This window comes from Pieris napi, chromosome 11, assembly GCF_905475465.1.
Source record: "Pieris napi chromosome 11, ilPieNapi1.2, whole genome shotgun sequence".
Classification (NCBI taxonomy): domain Eukaryota; kingdom Metazoa; phylum Arthropoda; class Insecta; order Lepidoptera; family Pieridae; genus Pieris; species Pieris napi.
Genome location: NC_062244.1, coordinates 7,170,315 through 7,193,351, shown reverse-complemented (window position 1 = coordinate 7,193,351; position 23,037 = coordinate 7,170,315). Strand labels below are relative to the sequence as shown.

Here is a 23,037-nt window from a genome sequence, read left to right as displayed (position 1 = left end):
TTTTGCTGTCAAATATATTATAGATAAAATATTGATTTGTTAGTGTCGTTGAAGTTTTCATTAACTGTTACTGTATATCTTTAATTTGTAATTAAAGTCCTAAACCGATTTTGACTAATTTGTGTGTTCAAGTTGATTCGAGAATCGTTTTAGATGTTTTTTTTATTTAAGACCGGTGTACAGCACAACGTCTATCAGGTCCGCCAGTGTTATATAAATATATCTTTTACTTTTATTTTCACCCAAAACTCGTAGTAGAATCGTTTTTTTTTAAAGTGGAAAATTTGTTCTACCGAAAAAAGTAAAAGGATTTATCTGGATTAAGTCTTAAGAGCCAAAAGTCAAACATAAAACAGTCATATATTTTACTCTTTTTAGTTAGCACCAAGCTGTTAAAATGTTATTTACAGTTTTTTTACTGTGTTATTTTGTTCACCAAAAATTCGTAATATTTGTGAAATCTTATTATATTCCTCAATAACTTACAGTTTATCAAGGCCTTAACGATAATGCAGATTTTAAATTATTGTTAAGTGAAACTTTGATTATTTATTAACCCTTTGGCTTAAATGCAAATGCAACATGTTTATTTCGAATCATATATGTAAATTCATTGGTTCGAATATTTTGCAATGATTATTTACGTCGGATTATAATTAGCTGTTAAGCCTGAAAACTATTTCATTCTCACTTCGATTTTGCATAGTTTGTAAATACTTTTTTTTATGTAATAGGAGACAAACGGGCAGGAGGCTATCTATTTCTAAACGGCGTGATTCTTACGTTCTCCATCTCTATTTCATCTATTTCACCCTGTTCGACAATAAAACTCCTTACGTTAAAAACGATTTCAAATTTATGGGAGCCTATAATAGCTAGCTTCTTTGTTCCATTCCTTTTGTATAAGTAATTTACCTACCTTAACTAATTTAGTTTTTTTTTTCTCACAGTCCCTGGAAGTAATCGCTAGATAAGGCAGCCAGCTGCCCTCCATTTTATTTTATTATTTAAATTGTACTGTATTTCTGTATTAGTGAAACGTAATGTAAATAAATATTTATATCTTACTTGCATACAAAAACGTCGCGATCGGTATCAGTATTGGAAGTTACAGATTAAGGGCGTTGGTCTTTTTTATAATATGTTGCTAATATCAACTCTGCTAAGATTCTAATATATTAGCATCTCTTTTTCTACAGTTTAATTAGCTCAACAATTCTCTTAAATGAATATTAACCATGATATAAAAAGGAGTATTATCCATAGCACAAATCACATGCATCATCACAAAACACAGCTAAATTTGGTATTACTTAGTTAAATGTATCGAATAATTTTTATTGCTTTTTTTTCCTTTTGTAAAAGTTTGAACCTTTTAGTAGGTAAATATTATGTATTCCATCATTGGCTATATTTTTAGTGTAATTGTTTGTTATTTTATACAATTTTGTAGCTGAAGGATTGCGAAATAAATAATATTATCCAAAAAACACCAAATAGGAAAACCATTTCGATGTAGTTCAATTCGTAGCGTAATGTAAACGTACTGGTTTAAAAAAGTTTAGCAATAAACTATGGGCCCTAAATTATTCATATGAATGCAAATAGTAAATGTATATTGTCGAAGTATTTACTTTAGTGAAGGGACATATTCAAGGATTTCACAACTTTGAATCGTTAATTTTTATTGATTCGATATGCATAAATTATAAGATAATTATGGTCATCTGGGTCATTTTTTAAATAAATTAACGATTTTTGTGGTGTTACATATGACCATTAAATAATTATATCAACAACTTCCATAGGTAATCGTTTAAGTACTTGGTGTATTAATACAGCATTGTGAAAACAATTATATTCATTTAAAGACTTTAGAATTCAGAGGCTTTGCATAAACAGTTCTCACTTAAGTTAAAATTCATTACATGCAATCTCTCATTAGCCATCTCTTCCCGGCAACCCTAATTATGGAAAACAGGAATATAATGTACGTGTCAAGTCTGTAAATTTAGCTAACTTAGTTTTTTCTTAGTTTTTTAAACGTGGCGATTATCAATCAGAGTTACGCTCCGAGAGTATAACCCGACGGCACTCTCTTCAGCTTCTTAATGAATTATTAAGCATTAGTACCTACCATTTAATTCTTTAGCATAATTTTATTCTTTCGTTATACGCAAATGATAATGATTTGTGTACATTATATTTTTACATTAGTTAAAGCATGACCCAGGATTAAATTTAAAAAAAAATCATAGGCGATCTGAAGACATATCTTAATGATGTTAGACGGTCATATTCATAATTAGTACATAGATTAAAAGAATACAACAGAAAAAAGGAAAAATATAACACGCAGACGTCGTAAGCTATCACTACATCTACCAAAAAACTTTGTAGGCATATTCAGAAAGTGTCTAATATGTACTACTATTTCCCGCATCGCAGGCAAAACTATTGTAAAGACACGCTGTTATATTTGTGATAAGTACATAAAATACAATTTAACATGAATCTATGAAGATACCATTATAGTTCACGAGAATTGTAAATTATACTTATAAACAAAAAATATATTACCATTGGTACCAAAATAGTATCATCTACGTTTCAGTTTGTCGAATTGGCAATTCACTGTTAAGAGTTAACTCGTTTTTGAAGTTAAAATCCTGTAAGCAATAAAGCGGCGCGGGCGCATCAAACGAATGACGTGTTACGCATATCATGTATTACCATATGTCTGGTTCAAACAACGACCACCTATTAAAACATAGTGTTTGGTCAAGTGGCATGAGCTATATTTATTGAGATTTGGTGATATTTTTGTTGAAGAATCAAATAATCTACATAGTTTTATAGAATTTTTTTCGTCTTTTTAGACCGCAATAGTTAATACGGTCTTATTAATAATCTTTGATATTTTAAAATTATATTTTTAAAATTTAGTTTATCGTATCATCATAATCGTAGCTTTTATAGGCGTGAATAAGAATTAACCAAAACCGAAAAAAAATATTACTATTTGTGTCTTACGGTACGGTTTTTAATAATAATCTTGTGTCTATTAATCTCACAATAATTGTAAAGCTTTAACAGCTTCTATCAACTTATTTCCAATACAAAAAGCGTAAATTAATCTTTGCCTATACATATATTATATTACCAGACCCACAGCATCGCTGACAATAATACATTTCATATATTATACACCATGAAATGATTTATTAAAAGCCCCATGCGCAATATTTCATACTTAGCGTGAAGATTTTATGCAATACGGTATTGCTCGGACAAATTAAAATACGTATAAATCGACAATTGCATAGAGGTTAGAAGTAAGAGTATGATTCAGACACGAGAAAGCGCTAAGTCTTATCCTTACGTCAAAAATGAACGATTTTGACATACATGTTCAACTTCATATAAATAAACCATAGTATATCGTTACTGAACTGATAGGTCAACTTGTAGTTGATGATGACCTTGTAGTGGTTAATGACCCATAATGTAGAGCTTGGGTTCCTAAAACTAAACCCCATGGATAATGCCATTGTTATGATTCGAGACTTTTTTTTCGGGTTTTTCACATTGCGTATGCTGGAAGTACTTACGTTTCCCACAAAAACTAGCGTGTACTAGCTGCCCGTGAACTTCTTTTCGCCTATATGTATTTTTACATGGCCTACCTTTTTAATAGCTACATATAAAATAGCATTTTGCTATGTTACCCTACAGATACTGTTATCTCCGGAATTGAAACCTGAGTACTAAATAAAAACAAAAATAAACTATTTTTCAATTTTTTCTCTCCATAAAAACTTTCATTAGAGTTCAAGGAATAAATAATTACTTGAATAGGTCCATCCGTCTTCGATTTTTGCGCCTAGAAACATATTTTGCGATTCATTTTTATTAATATATACGAGTACATGTCTTTGTTCGTTTCGAATCCGCGTACTTTCATTTGTACTAGGGTAATATTTATGCTTGCATGACCTTCGATATCTTGGATTTCTCATTGTATATTGATATTGTTTCTACAATACTATATTGCACTGAAATTAGATATCAAATGTTATTTCAAAGATTGTGGTTTCGTGTAATGGTATATATTTGTGTGTTTGTAAGATATATTAGCGCTTGTAATTTCATCCTAGCAGATACCTATTGTCTATGAACTATTTAATGATTACTCTAATGAACAGAATTAACAGTAAGACTGGATATGTATTTCAAATAAAACAGCGTTTATTTTATTTATATATGTATGTACTTTATTTTATAAAATAGGTCTATTGTGCTTAATAAACAATAAGCATGTTGCACGCTTTTTTGAGGTTATACCGTAGCTTGTGACAAACAAAGAGCAGTGTTGGCTTAGTGACTTCAGCAAGCGACTCGCATCCCTGAGGTTGTATTTCCAACCCCGGCTGTGCACCAATTGACCTTCATCTATTTTTTTCGGTGTTCAAGTAGACAGTGTGTCAGGCACAACAGGTTATTCAGTGCTCAACCTATTGTTCTTGCCTCATCAGCATTAGGCTAATCACCTACTAATAATAATTACGAAACAAATAGAGAAATCTGAGGCCCTGACTGAAAAGGTTGTAACGTCACTTTATTTTTAGAAGCATGTGACAAACATTCTGTAATTTATGGTCGGTCATACTTCGATGAATACATCAGTACATTTTGGAGTATTATTCGCTCTCGCCTTGAATTGTAGGCCTCTTGCAATAGTTATTAATTGTATTGTCTCTTTCGCTCTCGTATAATTTTGTACATAAATGAACGCGACAAAAGATTATTTCGCTAGTTCAAGTACGAAAGTAGAATAGGGAATCGTTTCTTATTATATATTCCACAGATTTCAATTATACAATGTCTTATGCTAAATACCTACATTATATTGTATTAGAATGTCAAGGTGCCTATCAGCATCGGAATTTGATTAACAGTTTTATTTGAAACTAGCTGCCCCCGCGAACGTTCGCCATAATATTATTGTTTTATATACGTTTTCCTAAATTTTAGAGAGAACTCGATAAAAACCTTCTTCAGATTTCAAAGATTAAAATTTTTTTTAAATAAATTCGTCCAGCCTTAGAGTTTTGAGCATAGCAACATATTTTGCATACAATCTTAGGCCAAGACATATAAGGCTGTAGTGCTTCTAAATTATTATTAATATATGGTCTTACCTAATAAATCAGTACATTTAGAAAAACAAAGCATCATTCACTATTACCAGTCGTTACATCCGCGTCCCTATAATGACAGGCAGGTCGATAAAGGCAGTAGCGCGAATAAATTTTAGCTCAACGACTCTCCTTATTTGTCAGTTAGGAAGAGAAAAGGCGGTTTCCGATCGAGTGTTTTATGTTCGCAATCACGGGGTTATCGCAAGGTGCTATCGAGAGTTTGAATATTTCACTTTCTAAGTCTAACGCGAATTTATAGTTTTTCTCGCTTTAATATTCTATTAATTAAATTAATGTTTTATGAGATATTAACTAAAGAAACAAGTTGAAATGAAAGTGCTTTAAAATGTTTAGGAGTTTAGAGATATGAAATATGTTAAGGATTGGTAATTTGTAAGGTAAGTAGAGTAATTTAACTGTCGGTATGTATTTTTAATCTATACATAGTGACGGAATACGCCATACCTAGGATTCTAAAAGTATAAAAAGTTTTTATATGTAATAAATCAATTGACTAAATTTAAACTGCTTACACTTATATAATTATAATAATAATTTATTTGCAAGAATATGGTACAAAAAGGTTATGGTGGTACAATCGAAAGTTCGCATATTCTGCCACATGGCGTGCAAATTTGTCTTAAAAGGAATTTTACATAGAAGGTACATTATGAGTCATGTCAATTAGTCAATTCTTATATTATTTGTAGTGATAAAACACATTATGAGATTGCTCATAAACTTATTTAAATATACATCTGTCTCATTTTTCACGCCTTTACGAAATTAATTTAAGTTGAAGTAAAACGGAGTAAATTTGGATTGTCAAAAAATTTCCCTTTCCATTTCAATATTTTTTTAACCAGTAAATGTTTAAGCTAAACTGTAACGATGGCATATTACTCCATTCTAATGGCCAAACGGAAAGACGGACCGTGTCACAGACATGATAGTTGAGGTAGAACATTCTCACCCTTATAGAGTGTAGTGCTAGGTGAATCCGTTTCTCTGTTTAATGCATATAACCCGTCGACTAGTGAGCGAATGTAAGACAAAAACACCCTCCTCACAGCAGTCTAATAGATAAGGAGAACATTCTTTTATACATACAAACAGTCCAGGTGGCTACAAAACTACTTACACAGCTTATTCGTAATCTCCTATTATACTGCGTATTCACAAATGTATTAAGTTTCATATACTAAGAGTATGTTTATTCGATACTTGGGTAACAAGAAACCGGTTACATGTTTACTATGCAACTTGCACGTAGTCAATATCAAAGATTATGCACTAATAAGCATTTAGATGCAGAACTAATCGCTTAAGCAATATCTTGAAGTATATATAACCAAATGATGCCGGGTAAAACTGATCACTTGATGTGACCAAAAATGTCATGAAATTGGTGTAATGATACCATTCATAAAACCGTGCTAAATGAATAGAAACTTCATGATATGTTTTTTTATTACATTTTAAATAAAGTAGGAGTACAAAACTACTAAGGGACCTTGGGGTCTGAAGTACTAAAGAATATATAAAATAAGTTAAATACAATCACACATTTCAACAAACAGAGAGAATAAAATCAAACGTTTTTTTAACATATTCATATAACAAATAAATCAGTGGCGCTACAACCATTTTAGGTCTGGGCCTTAGATTTCTTTATCTGTTTCATGATCATTTGTCAATCTAATAGGCAAGTAGGTGATCAGCCTTCTGTGCCTGACACACGCTGTCGACTTTTTGGGTCTAAGGCAAGCCGGTTTCCTCACGATGTTTTCCTTCACCGTGCGAAGTTTTTGGTTGCTTATCGCTCTTGTATGCGTTGAATGTTCGCCACTGCAGGGCAGAGTCGAAAATCTTTTCCTTGAGAAGCAAACATCGAACTTGTACATGAATTAGTATTATGTGCTTCATCAGTGATCAAAACATAACATCCTTACGTTCAGTCTCAAACTCAAAGTCACCAAACCTTCCTATTATGTATTAATAAATTGGCGCATCGTAAAATACACCTTTAGTAAAAAGATGTTACAATGGTAATCATAATTAATAAAATAATACTTAATTATTTATTAAAAAAACAATCCTGCAAATAGTGGTCATAGTACGTATATAAGCTCGGGTGTCCTCTATTAACAACATCTGTTATACAGTAATAGACTATGCTTGTTATTTTAATGAGAAATTAGGCGTAAGTAGAGGCGTGGCTCAAGGCCACGTGTAGTGTTAGTTTGACTTTGAAAAACTTCAAATGCTTACAATTCGAAGTGTAATTTTTCGTTAAACACGGCGTTCCTGTTTCGTACTTGATAGACGTTTTTCCAGGCCAAACGTGTCGAGTTAGTGATTACCTATTTTGAGGTCAAATCTAATATATAAGATTCTCGTGTCACAGTTTTCGTTGCCATACTCCTCCGAAACGGCTTGACCGATTTTAATGAAATTTTTTGTGCTTATCCGGTATCTATGAGAATAGGCCAACATCTATTTTTCATCCCCCTAAATGTTAGGGGTAGTCCACCCCTAAATTTTTATTTTTATTTTTTAGACAAAATTTTTAATTTCTATTTTTTTATGATACAACATTAAAAAATACATACAACCCCTAATTTTCACCCCTCTACGATCAACCCCTATTTTTTATTATAAATGATATACATAGCAAAACGACGTTTGCCAGGTCAGCTAGTTTTGAAATAATATTTAACAACCAATAATAATTTGCTGGTTTAAAGACGCGTTTGTTTTTAAAGGAAGTGGTTTGCGTGAGTGTAGATAAAAAATATATTTACTCAACCCGTTAACCTCTATATTTGAATTTAGACTAAAACTAAGCAAACATAACCTTTGTAGATTTGAAATCTTTAAACTTGTTTAATAGCAGTTTTGTCTCTTTGCGAATAATAATAAAAATACTGTGTTTATTTTAATATAAATTTATTAGAGTTTGTTAGAATAAATCTATTTGCGATAACACGAGAAGATAATAAAGATACAAATAAACCAGAAATAGCTAAAACGCGTCTCTGCAACTATTCTTTAAGTATGTGAAAGGACACAGTCCGTAGTTTTCGTAAAACGTGGGCCCTTTGGTATGCATTAGTGTTTCAGTAAATTCTAAAATCGTACCAAATTTTTCCGGAAGAACTTACGAATTCAAGATTCTTTATTCTCGTGGTTTAAGATTATTAAACAATTAAACTTACTAGTCTAATGATTTCCTTGTTCCTTTATAATTATTATAGTACTTCTAACCTCTTGAACATATGTACGAGGTTAGTGCGTTGGTAGATTTATACATAAGTATGTGGGCTGATTGTGACATAGCATTTTTATATGAAAATAATGTTAATGTATTGTGAAAGATTAAAGTGCTTTCCGAAATGATATAGGCGTTACATATTGTGGTAAAGTAGACCTATGTTATGTTAAATATAAATATACTTATATATATGTACCTCTACATATTCACAGTAATACCTATAGTTATATTACACAACTCCGACAGTATAATCCGTTGTTCCATCATCGCGTGTTAAGACAGAATACAAAATTCCACCCGTATCACCTCGACGTCCGTCGCTCCACAACTGTCTTAAGGCACGTTTGCCGTGCACCACCGCTATATTCCACACCAGCTGCTCGCTGAAGTAATTCCGAACCAATTCCACTTAGGGTCCTTCAAGAACGTACCGATTTCTAATATGTAGTAGTGTCAATGAGCAGCGGAGTCACTTAAATTCATGTGGTCTTCCTGCCCGTTTACCACCTGTTTTATATAAAAATATTGTTTATGGTAAAAGCTTTATTTTTTCTTTTACCTTATCACCAATAGCATTTTCTGGTTATTACTTGAAACATAATAAAAATATTTATGTTCAAATTATCTTTGTTACAGAGACACCATGTACCGTCTCTCACTTCGTGGTCTGCGGCAACTAGAGAGAGCAGACTGGCCCGCACCAGCAGACAAAGCCATACTATGCCAGGACAAAGGCCAGACGGAAGAGGATTGCCATAACCACATTAAGGTTCTGCTCTCGTACGGGCATAAGCTTTTCGCTTGTGGGACAAATGCGTTTAGCCCTGTATGCAGTTGGCGTGAGGTGAGTGAAATTAAAATATCGTTAGGTTAATGTCAGCTCATGTGAGATTGGCGGTATGGCTTTTATTACTCGCGGAGGAAATTCATGGCACTTTGGATTTTTTTACGAGAAGCGCAGTTTACATTGTTTATTATGTTTTTATGAGATAGGACAATAACATATATTTTTTATTTGAAGTTTAACGTTATTCTTTAATATAACTTATCTAGATAAAACTGGAACTAAATTCATAGAAGATTAGGAAAGGAATATTATTCTTACGTTTGATTGCAAGTTCTTAAAATGTAGAAGTATAAACTTTTGAATTTTCCAATCGAAATCCTTACTTTGGCAATTGCAGAATTATTATACACGGTGTGGCGTAGTAAATAAATTACCTGCTGATAACTGACATTTTCGGAGTTTTAAATTTCGAAAATGTCGAATATGAAAATTGAAAATCGAAGGACTTTAGTTCAGCATAAAATATATTTTTCTAAACGCAGCTACCATATTATCCATTCAATACGTCGCACTTAAGAATTCTGAAGTTTTCACAGGTGTTAAATTCCCAAGTTATTGAAAAACATTTAATAGACAATATTATAGTATTTGATACTTATTAAACTGTTAACTTTTTGTGACTACTAGTAGCTGCCTAAATGAATGTGGTCAAGTAATTAATAAGTGTTTATTCGGTGGTCGCAACTTTCTTTGATGTTGATAAATATATTACCTATACTAGTGGACCCGACAGACGTTGTCCTGCATGATATTTCAAGCAATTAGTAAAGCAAAGTATGAAAGTACCGACTGCAGCGCCATCTGGCGGGCTGATTTGTAAATCTAAACCATTCCCAGATCCCCTTGAACACACACAAAAAAATTCATCAAAATCGGTCCAGTCGTTTGAGAGAAGTTCAGTGACATACACACTCACAGAAGAATTATATATATAAAGACTTGAGACGATAATAAACAGGGCTTTGGGTTATCTAAATATTGTATTAGTTTTAAAAGAGAATTTATTTGCAAATCTAGTCTCCCTCAGCTTTTGAGTAATGTTAAAAATTACTAATACTAGCCAAGTTTTCATACATTCTTATAGATTTATCTACCTATACATGAAATTACATGAAGCAATAATCCGAATATAGTCATGTAAATGGTCATACTCTATGAATACTTCATGAAGAAAACTGCGTTGTAAATCAAAGTACAAGGTCGTACAGTTATCTTATCATAACGAAATTAGGCGAACCACGATAATGAACTACCATATTTCTGCCGTATTTCCTAATGAATAAAAGTAGGTCACCGTGGGCTGTGTCAATGCTTTAATTATAACGCTGATGTTTGTGCTTTGAACGGCTAAGAAAGAATTAAATTATTTCCTTTAAATTGTATATATGACTAGCAGACTCGGCCAAGCGTTGCTGTGGCTAAGATTCTTGTTATATTACTTAGTAGTAAACTATTAAAGGGAGAACACCAGTCTTGGGGACAACCATGCTTTTTTGGTGGTTATGCCATTAAATTGTAGCTTATGTGAAACGTTGGTACTTTCAACACAGCGCCATCTGTTAGAATTGTGACTATCAAATAATAAACAAATATTTTGCAATAAAATAATATTGCGCCTATAAATTGAGATGTAAGCTATCCTATCTTTTAAGTTGGATCAAACTACACACGGTGTGCAAGTTTGATTGATATCGGTTCGGTAGTTTAGGAGTCCATAGCAGACAAACAAATTACGTGACACGTAATTTATATATAAGATGTACAGTTTGGTAGAAGACAAAAATGGAACATTTGCTTGTGTACAGTGGCGGAAACGTAATAGAGGCAAAATAGGAGTGTAGAGTCTGTGCGGAAATAGAACCGTCATGAGATTTAAGGTCGCAGTAATGCTAAATTACCTTTTTTGCTATGTTGATAACACTCTGATGTCATTATAGTTCGACAGTAATCAACTTGATACTTAGATAAAATGATGCGTAGCAGAGAATTATACTGTCCTGGTGCTAGGTCGAATTACCGCTATGTCAGTTCTCATTCACACAGACTATAACAGAGTATGTTATATGAAAATATAATAAAAACGACAGACATTTTTGTCTCTTTATTGAATTCATTAATTTGGTCTGCCTTTCACGCTTTACCTGTACTTCAGATTTTTCCAACTTAGGTAATGTCTACTATGATAATGAAAAACTAATTATTGTATTTTTAAAGTATCTAACGTTTAACATTAGTTAAAAATGTTAAATTGTTTAATGTTTTAAATATAAATTGTTTTTTTTTCTACTGCTACACAAGAGCAGTGACTTCAGCGTGCGACACTTATCCCTGAGGTCGTAGTTTCGATCACCGGCTGTGCACCAATGGACTTTCTTTCTATGTGCGCATTTAACATTCGAACGCTGAAGGAAAACATCGTGAGGAAACCAGCTTGCCTTAGACGCAATAAGTCGGCGTGTGTCACAGGAGACTGACCCTACTTGCCTATTAGATTAACAAATGATCATAAAACAGATTCAGAAATCTGAGGCCCAGACCTAAAAAGGTAGCGCCGCTGATATTTTTTTTATTTTATTGCTACACAGTGAATGTATCTCAAGTCACTAGCTCTTAATACATCAGGGGCCTAGGAAACATATTTTTTACTAGTTTCGTGTTATAATAGAAGACATATAACTTAGTATTATGTTAAGGAGAATCGCGTCTCAACACTATATTTCATTTACGATGATCAGGTCAGCTCAGTCAGGAATTGTCAGCCACCTGTGTGTATGTATAATATGTACCAAAGTGTTGAGTTAGAACTTTTTTTGCAGATTGAATCGCTGAATCTGATATCTGAATGGGTGTCGGGCGTTCCAAATTGTCCTCACAACCCTCACTCGAACGTCACTGCTATTATATCATCCACTGGCGAGTACTATGTTGGAACACCTACTGATTTCACTGGTTCTGATACAGCCATATGTCGGTAAGTGATTTTCAAAATTCCTTCAATTTAACCTAGACTAAGTACACTTTTAGAAATGATTTTAAATATTACATGCTCCTTACTATTCTGTATGAATATTAATATAGTAAAATTCTCGTGTCACAGTTTTCGTTGCCATACTCCTCCGAAACGGCTTGACCGATTTTGATGAAATTTTTTGTGCTTATCCGGTATCTATGAGAATCGGCCAACATCTATTTTTCATCCCCCTAAATGTTAGGGGTAGTCCACCCCTAACTTTTTTTTTTATTGTTTAGACAAATTTTTTAATTTCTATTTTTTTATGATACAGCATTAAAAAATACATACAACCTCTAATTTTCACCCCTCTACGATCAACCCCTATTTTTTATTATAAATGATATACATGGCAAAACGACGTTTGCCGGATCAGCTAGTATTAATATAATTATCTAATATTTTATTGCCCTGGCAAGTTTATTACTTTTTATTTTTTTTATTTACACAAATACAGTATTTACAATTTTCTTAACCTATAAAGTAATAATAAAAATAATTAAAAATAAATAAAATTAAAATTAAAACAAATTTAAAAAGTTTGGTCCCTGTGGCAGTGTACCTTTAACGCTGGCAACATTTCCTCGCTGTATTGCGAGACTTATTCTTTGAGCCAGGAAAGTGCCAGCTCTGCGGTCACCGGTACTATCTACCAGGCGCCAACTTAAATCTTTAATAAGCGCCTGTGCACTTGAACCCCACGGCCCAAGAGTCTCTACTCCAAAGGGAACAAAATTGAAGTTGGAGGAAAGACTCTTATATTTGTGCCGTTTGTTATTTTCTGCCTGCTCTGTTATTATCTAATTATATTACTTTACATATATAGACAAAATCAATTATCATCATAACTTTAAAACTACTAATACTGGAGCTCTTGTATAGTTTTTTGTTTGAACGAAATTGTCTTATTCTAAATAATTAATTAAACAGTATTTGGATTTTTACTTCTGGAGACCATGGAAGACGTACTCTCGGATATTTTTTTGTCATCTGCTCCCTTATTTGTATTTACACTGAAATACCTTGTGGGTTGACTTTAATTACAACTTATGCAACAAAGTGATCGTTCTTTACGCATTTAGTCGTTTTTGTAACTATTTGTCCACTACAGAACGATATAAATATATAGAGTAAAAACCTTTTGGGTTGACTTTAATTACCATTTATGCAACAAAGGAAAAAGCGATAGGTTTTATTTTTGAGGACACAAATGAAAACATGTTTACTTAAGCTCGGAATTAGACCACAAATTTATTACTGAGATCAAAACCTGGCAACAAATAAACTGTATTACGATAATAAGGTCGTAATTATTATTAAAAGTTTAAAATTAAGTTTTTAATGTGTGATCGAAGCATAAATTAGATATAGTGTTCCGGTCCACTAGGACGTCAAACAAATTTACTTAGCCCAAATATAACTATGTAACATAGTAAAATTAAATTTTGTTAATAAGATATTATAACTTAGGGTCTGTTTCACAATGTATGGATAAAGTACAAAATAGCTATGCAACACAAATTATTTGGAAGATAAATTGTGCTATTTGACTCTTCATCGGATTCATACTTATGATGGACTTTATGTGACGAATAGTGCTATCTGACAGTCATGAAACGCAACAATAGTGTTTATCCTATCAATAAGTAATAAATAGCTAATTTGGAACTTATGTAGAACTTATCCATACATTGTGAAACAGGCCCTAAGTCTAAAATATTTATATATAACCATCTACAACTGTCCTTAGTGAGCCAAGTAAAAGCTATTTTTTTAAGACTGCGGATTGAATATAGATATTATTTTCAGGACTCACGGTGCCTCTCGCAACACAGGAATGCTGCGTACGACCCAGTACGATCCAAACTCCTTGAACGAACCACAATTTGTAGGGAGTTTCGAAGATGACCACTTCGTTTACTTCGTATTCAGAGAAGTGGCTGTCGAACATTTGAACTGTGGAAAGGTATTTACTTTACGAAATTAAATTGTGTTGCCTGCAAATTATATTCTGAATGCATACAAAATAATTATTTAAAACATTTCACCAATAGTAGTATGTATAGAAAAATATCTTTATTCATGTAGGTAAACAAGTGTTTATGAATTGTCAAGTTAAATTAATTGTAAATTTACATTTACCAATTCGCAAGTCAAGGGCGTAGAGCGGGTAAGAAGAACTGGCAAGAAACTTTCCGCCACTCTTTTTAATCGCCAAGTATTGTCATACAAATTGTTTGAACTGGAGCAAATCAATCCTAAGGATTAGGATCATTTAAGTATTCCTCAAATTTATAAAAAGCTTTATTGATTAATTTCCGTTTAACGAGAAATCCGTCGAACGATATTTTTATATTATCAAAAGATCCGATTTGTCCTAATATAGAAAAAAAAAGACTGTACTTATTTGTTATAATAATGTTCATATAGAAAGCCACAGTAACAATTGTAGTAACGAAGGTTTTGCTTTTACAAAACATTGGATATAGACTCTTCGTATAAAAATATAATTTTATTAAAAGTAAAAAAATATTTGATAATAAAATAATAGTTAAAGAAATGTAAGCATGAATATATTTTTATTTAAGCTCAAACATCACGCATGAGGCCAACCAAATACATTTGAAAATATGTTAGAATCGAAGAAGTCGCCAAGCATCCGCGAATATACAACGTAAATACATAAATAGCAATTTTGGAATTTTGGTTAAGTGTTCTATAAGGCAACAGTTATCTCAAAAATAGCTATAAAAATAAACCCATTACAGTAATCCAGTTGTATCAGGCTAAAACCTTAAATAGCTTGCAATACGTCAGTGACATAACTTATGATTATACGAGCTTCACTCCTATTCCTCAGTAATAAGGCTTAGATTATTTTAAATCGTTGCCAGGAAATTATTTTACAATTCAAAGTATTTGTATATTGTGAATGGTATTTACATTTTTATGGACTCAATCGTGCGTAAACATTGCTGTTCAATAGCTAATTTGGATTGAATATATATTGAATTTATCTTTTATCTGTGATTGATTGAGACGGAGTTCTATTTTTAAAATACAAGACGTAATTTCTACGAAGCGTAGATTTTAAATAGAATGTAGAGAATATTAAATTAAATGTTGAATTACTTAATTTTATTACGCGCTTGTTGATATACTTTTGTTGTAAAATTTACGTTAATGCAATTGTAGCATGTTTCTCTGGGAAAATAAATATAGCCTATATAGTAATGTAGTATTCTAATAGTAAAAGAATTTAAGAAATCGGTCCATTTAGTTTTGATTGCATTCTTTACAGATATCAAGAAATACAAATCTTTCTTCTTTTTAATATTATTAAGTAATAGTTAAATCGCTTAAAGTTCTTTTAAAAGAAACTAACGACTCGGCTAATAATAATTAAGAATATTATGTTTAAAGAACTTTATTTCTCATTACAAAAAAAAAAAAATTACATGAGAAACTTAATATACATAATATACGAACGAGATACGCGTTTCCATCAGCTATCCCAATTTTAGTCTACTAGGCTCATTCTAATGTATCTTTAATGCCCTTTTCAGTATAAAAACTTAAGACGTTAAAAGGCAGTCTTAATATGAGTATTATTACCCAAAGTAATTTTATCAAAGTTAAAGAAACGTAGAGAAAAAAACGATTAAGCTTTCTGTTACTCAAAGTGCATATTAAATATTTAAGGATTCAAGCGATGTCTTTAAGTTACCTTATCGTTTTCCGGGCTAGATAATAAACTAGCCACGACAGGTGTTATAGTGCTGAAGTATTTCTTACTTGACCATAAAAGGGTTTTAATGTCTAGGACCATTAACACCATATGGCCGTAAGTTAATACTTAAGAATATTATAAGGAAAATTTTTGTTGCGTGTAACACTTAAGATCACTTTCTCAAGAATTTGGTTCTTAAAAAAAAAAATATGAACACTGCTTTGCACAGGAATTACATAATAATATTAACAATAATCTTAAAAAACATGGTGCAACTGGCAGCCTTTGGCAAGTGATCTCTTCCAGGAAACCATAATTAAAGAAAACTTTAAAATAATTGTAAAGAAGTGCAACAGTGCGAAACTTAATTTACAATACAAAATAGTAATAAAACAAAAAATAATATGAAATCTTAATATTAATAAAGACAAATAACCAACATGGAGAGTAAATATAAAACATGTTACTTAAGGATAAGCCAGATAATATTTTATTTCTATTTAAAAAGTTGATTCAATTGTAGTACCGTCGTTTCAGGGTATTGTGCCTTCAGCTACTACTCAATTGTACTGCCTTTTGTGCTTCCCACTCCTAACATTGTTTCGCTTAGAATCGAACCCAGTTCATTTAGGCTAATCCCTGGAATCTAATAGGAAGGAATAGAAATAGGAATATAGTACATTTAAATATAATCCTCATGTAAAATTATTTTTTAGTATTCAAATTCAAGTATTTGTACGGCACATAGAATTATTATATAGATTTTTTTTGCCATCTCTAATAAATTTACTGTTTTTTTTTTTCAGATTTTTTACTCCCGGGTCGCCAGAGTGTGCAAAAACGACTTAGGTGGACATCTAGTGATGAAAGACAACTGGAGTACGTTCATAAAGGCTCGCCTGAAATGTTCAGTGCCCGGTGACGTGTCGTTCAACTACGACGAAGTGCAAAGTATGGAGTACCTGCCTCAGGAGAAATTACTTGTAGCTGTATTCAGTACCCCTACGTAAGTGTGGCTGGTGCTTACCAGTGTTAAAAACCAGCCTTGCGATTATGTAACTCACTTTTCGAACTCACACAGCGGTCTTCACAGCGGCGGTCGCTCGAATCAGTCGTGAAGCAGTCATTTTGCGATTTGGCATTCTGATAAACAATAAACTACAAGCTCCCTCCTAATCAGAGTGCCAAATCATAAAATCACTGCTTCACGACTTCGAAAAGTGAGTTACAGAATCGCACGGCTAGTAGATAGTTGGACTATCGTACCAGGACCGTAAAATTATCGTATCTTGGATCAAAATTATTGTTTCCACCAACATAATGATCAATGACATAATGATAATAAAATCAGCGTACGAAAGTAGTTAACGTTTGAAAACCCAAAAATTCAATAGCAATAATGATTACTATATAAGGTAATCATTATTGCTATTGAATTGTAACGTGTAACCATGTTTGCGTCTTCGACGCTTCATTTAATGAACTACATTAAATTGGTTGAATGATTTTCTAATTATTGATATTGATACTAGAGGGACATTTTGAAAATCATGCTTATTATTACTTAAAACACCGGAATATTTTGAGCAGTATTGGCCTAGTGGGTTGAGCGTGCGATTCTCATTCCTGAGTTTTGTAAATCAAAATAAAACAATACATAACATTTATAGACAATAATTTTAACGCTGATTTTTAACTACGTTTTAAAATGACAATGATTAATATCTTTATTGTATAAAAACTGTAAGGTGATGAAAAATTATATCTGATAAATATCCACCACGTCGAATCTTTCATCGAGGTTTTTCATCGCCTTTTGACAAAATCGTGGTTCTTTTTCACTGCTGCAATCATTTCGGTTCTCTAACAAAACCCCATATAAAATAATCTAGCAGTGTTGAATCACTTAAAGAATCTAAAGAAAAAACTTTTTACCGGATTAAAGTTATGTATTATTATAAATTTACAATTATTTAACATAATTTTAAATTTATCCGACGTTTCGCGTACTTTACAGCGTGCGTGGTTAATCCGGTAAAAAGTTTTTTCTTTAAATGTGTAAAGGTTATGTTAATCAAAGACAATATTATTAAAGAATCTAATCAAACGAGTAGCAGAAATCTGATTGACATTGTTTATGTCCTCAAAGACAATAATTTCAACGCAAATACAAATTTTTGTTCTTATTTTGAAACTACTAAAGTTTAACTCCATATACGTACTAAATGCATAGTATAATGACTATGAATAACACCGTAATTTGTATTATAGAAACAGCATAGCTGGCAGCGCTGTGTGCATATACAATATGTCAGATATACATGCAGCATTCGAAGGGCCATACAAAGTGCAAGACTCGCCCACTTCTACGTGGGAACCCAAGTCTCCTTCCAAAGAAGTTAGGGAACATTTCCGATGTGCTAATGATACAAGGTAAGAATATAGTAACCCCACAAACTTAAATATATAAGTATAAATTATTCAGAATGTAAATATTTTAATTTAAAAAAAAAATACACACAAATTAAAACTTTGTTACAATAGATTTTCCGACATCGAAAATAAAGAACCATATATTAAATATGTTATAAAACCATTTAGTTCAATTAAAAAAAGTTACCAGTAAGCCGCAAAAATAGTAAAACAGATAAAAAAATTCATTAAAAATGTTTTAAAAAATATTGAAATTTATTTCATATAACTTCATTTCTCAGAATACCATATTTTTCAGACTCGCATTAGAATACCACCGGTATCACTTAATGTACGACGCAATACAACCAATCTCTGGAGGACCAGTGTACAAAGCCACTCTAGAACGGTTCACTCACGTTACAGTCGATGTTGCCAACACTAAAAATGTTGGAAAGCAGCTGGTCGTGTTTGTGGCAACACAGAAAAGTAGTATTATAAAGTTGGCAATTCTGCCGCGGTATGAGGGCGCATGCGTGGTCGAAATTTGGAAGTTGAAGGATGGCAATGGTGGATACGATATCCAGACTATGCAGTTTGTTAAGGATTCTGTAAGTAATAATTAACTGTTAATAAAAAAAAAAAAAATATCTGTTAAACTCTCAAACTCTGTTGAAATGTGCATGTCTCTTTCTAACACTACTAAAACAGAAGAATGAAACAACATACAACGCAAAAAATTATTTAAATTAAAATATTTAATTTTTGAAGTTATACTTCTTTAGGCGCGTTATGAAAAATTGATGAGAGTGAAATTTTACGATGCGCGCGCACCGTGACACAAAATTAACAAAATGAAGTTGCCCACGGAAGATGCTACGGCATTGGACATAATTTAAAAACAACATTCGAATAATAATAATAGAATTTATGTTACACTTAATGTAAGAGAATAATAATAAATATTTATTTATTTAATTTTTCAAATGTAAACTGAACTTTATTGACTATAATGACTCCTTTTCCAGTCTTTGATTATTTGATTGTAATCAATTATTTGCATGCAATAAAAACTATTTTTAATAATGCCAAAGAAGTATAACTTCTTACGCGCGTACATAAGTACACGCACCCTTTTTTTAGTTATTTTAACTGTCGAGACTAAGTATTTTATGTATGTATTTTAATATAATTAACATAAAACGAGTGTATATAAATAAGAAAACATTTGTGAAGGCCCCTTTGCTTAGATGAAAAAGGCCAAAAAGACTTTCCATAGTGAAAGAAAAGGAACATAATGTAATATTAAAAACCTATTCCACAGATGTCGCTCTACATAGGTAGTGATACGGGTGTACTTCGTCTGGGAAGCGAGCGATGTTCCAGATACAAGACCAGGTCAAGTTGCGTGGGTGCCACAGACCCACACTGCGGGTGGGACGATGCCAGGGAAAACTGTATTCGGGCTCCACCTCATTTACACCAGACTTACTTTATACAGAACACGGCTACGTGTCCCACTGTCAGCACACCTGGTTGGTTTATAAAACTAGTTTGTTAATTAAATAACTATTTGCACCTTTTATTTCATACTAGCCGTTTCGCGCCCGCTTTGCTGGACGAATTAAAATAAATTTTATGTTTCATTATTTTATTTTTTTTCATATTTTTATTATTCTTCTTTTTAACTTCCCGCTAAGAAAATTGAAATATTTCGAAAATCGAGTTTTTAACAGATGTTGACGTTTAGAGGTTCTAGGAAGCCTGCCCAAATGTTTCCGCGGTGAAGTCCGTATGGATAAATTTTCATAAAAGTAAAACAACAATAAAAAAATGAAGGAACGGTGGAATTTAATAAATAAATAGCCATAAACCATCTAGGAAAAATTTCGCATCGAATGGTGGTAGTTTCATGTACGATCATGTACATGTACATGTTTCATACGATGAGTGGTTTAGGCGTGATTGAGCCTCAAACGAAGACCATTTTCATTATATATATATAGATTTAGAAACCGTTTGGTGTTGAATATTTCTACGTTTATTATTATTTAAAGTTATTCGAAAGAACTTCACTTTGATAAAAATAGACCAAAGCTACTTAGTTATATAGATATTTCTTTACAAAAATGTCAATAACTTTTATAGAAAACACTTTTTTAACGGATTGAAGCCATGTATAAACTTATAATTTTTTTACATAATTTAAAATTTTTCCCGACGTTTCACCGCCAGGTTTTTGTCACCGCGACCACGCACGCTGTAAAGCACGCGAAACGTCGGGAAAATTTTTAAATTATGTAAAATAATTATAAGTTTGTCAATAACTTTCTGTTTTAACTTTTAAGTTGATGGCGGTTGGTCATCTTGGTCAGACTGGGAGCCTTGTATGCAGGACGGAACACCTAGAAACACTTACGATGATAAACCCGACATGTGTATGTGTCGGACCAGGCGATGTGACAACCCTAGACCAGCGAATGGGGGACAGAAGTGTGCAGGTAAATAAATGATTTTTTTTATTTTACTCGAATTTTCTATTATATTTTTTTTTAATTAAAGAAACATAAAACAAAAAAAAAATATTTTTATTGGCTATTCATTTTCCTAAATAAAGAAATATTAAACGAAAATATATATAGGAAAATATAAAAATATGATTTTTTTTACAATCTTTGTCACCCTACCAAAGTTGAAATGCGTCTTGTTGTCTGGGAACGTTTAGGAAACTCGTTAAGCGTTTCGTTCAGTCACTTGTCTGACCGAATTTTAGCGAGTTGATTGAATATCGATATTTAATTGAATATCTAGAGATTCAATTAACTCTCTGATTTAACTACTTTACTGCGACATATATACCGCGTCTGAGACTTGAAGGTGAGGTTTGATTTGCGGCGAACGATTGACCAGAAATATGTTTATCCCATGCCTCATTGCGGATTACGAGATTTTAAACAAGCATTGTTTAAACGTCCATGACCATCAGTGAAAGAAAATTAAATAGCTCATTAAAAAACCCAGATAATTCCTCATATTATTTATTAGTAAGCAAAGATAACCACTTTTTTCCAGGTGCAAGTATAGCAGTGGCAAATTGTACGGTTCATGGTGGTTGGTCAGCCTGGTCTCCGTGGTCCGAGTGTTCAAACACCTGTGGCATCGCAGTCAAGTCCCGGCGACGCACCTGTACATCCCCTGAACCCAAATTTGGTGGACGAGTCTGCGTCGGTCTGGATGTTAGCGATATGTACTGCGCTAATTTGCCTCCATGTCCTGGTAAATAACCTTATATACATGTATATGGAATATCTATCATTTTTTAAAGAAAAATCTTTTTGACCGGATTGAAGTTATGTTTTATTATAAATTTACAACTATTTAACATAATTTTAAATTTATCCGACGTTTCGCGTGCTTTACAGCGTGCGTGGTCACAGTCAAAAGTGCGGGCGGAGTGTTCAATCCGGTCAAAAAGTTTTTTCTTTAAATGTGTAAAGGTTATGTCAATCAAAGACAATACTATCTATCATTTTATTATCTAAAGCTTTGGCGTTGATGCGACTTCAAATAGAAATAATATATTAATAAATTAATCTTTTATATTTAAGAGAATTTACGACCTCATGTTTAGGGATCCATTATAACATTCATATATAAATTATTGCTCTAAAGGCTATATGTTGCAACTAATCAAATGCAAAAAAAGAAAAAAATGTTGCAATTAATTCAAATAAAAAAATAATTATTAAATGTATTTTCCATAATCAACAATACTTATCATACTATATCTATTATTTCAGACCCCAATTTAGCTCCAGTTGATGGAGGCTGGTCATCATGGAGTGCCTGGTCTCCATGCTCAGGAGTTGGGTGTGGAATCAACTCAGGGGCTAAAGAACGACGCAGAAATTGTAGTAACCCTGCACCCAAACATGGCGGTTCGGACTGCGAAGGACCAAAATACGAGAGGCTGCCTTGTGATTTACGACCTTGTGAGGTTCGGAAGGCAACTGCCTGGACTCCGTGGGTGCAAATGCTTGGTAAGATATATTGTGTGATAATAGTTTATTTTAGTTTGGTCTTGTGAAGTGCATTCCAAATTCTTATGTATTCCCAACAGTGTTGGCCTAGTAGCTTCAGCGTGCGATTCTCATACCTGAGGTCGTAGGTTCGATCCCCGGCTGTGCACCAATGGATTTTCTTTATATGTGCGCATTTAACATTTGCTCGGTGAAGGAAAACATCGTGAGGAAACCGACATGTCTCAGACCCAAAAAGTCGACGGCGTGTATCAGGCACTGAATCACCTACTTGCCTATTAAATTTAAAATGATCATGAAACAGATTCAGAAATCTGAGGCCAAGACCTAAAGAGGTTGTAGCGCCACTGATTTATTTATTTTATTCCCAACAGTATTCAAAGTTTTTTGTATTTTGCGTCTGTATGAACAACAGGATATAATTTACAAAAGGCAGTTGGGTCGTTCTTCTTTTAAACCTACAATTTGATAAAGCTTTAGCTCAATTTTTAAAATAAAAATATAAAGCTTTCTTGTCAGTTTA

General features: G+C 32.6%; 1 protein-coding gene across 1 annotated transcript in view; it reads left to right on the top strand.

Moving 5' to 3' along the window:
• The window catches only part of LOC125053828 (semaphorin-5B), a 53,964-nt gene that overhangs the window by 22,825 nt on the left and 8,102 nt on the right, over positions 1-23,037 (top strand). The window contains exons 4-13 of the mRNA XM_047655402.1: positions 9,112-9,319; positions 12,139-12,293; positions 14,142-14,298; positions 16,869-17,068; positions 18,334-18,495; positions 18,794-19,085; positions 19,799-20,009; positions 20,823-20,975; positions 21,547-21,750; positions 22,275-22,514. Coding sequence (XP_047511358.1) covers positions 9,112-9,319; positions 12,139-12,293; positions 14,142-14,298; positions 16,869-17,068; positions 18,334-18,495; positions 18,794-19,085; positions 19,799-20,009; positions 20,823-20,975; positions 21,547-21,750; positions 22,275-22,514 — 1,982 coding nt within the window. The remainder of the gene's footprint in view (positions 1-9,111; positions 9,320-12,138; positions 12,294-14,141; positions 14,299-16,868; positions 17,069-18,333; positions 18,496-18,793; positions 19,086-19,798; positions 20,010-20,822; positions 20,976-21,546; positions 21,751-22,274; positions 22,515-23,037) is intronic.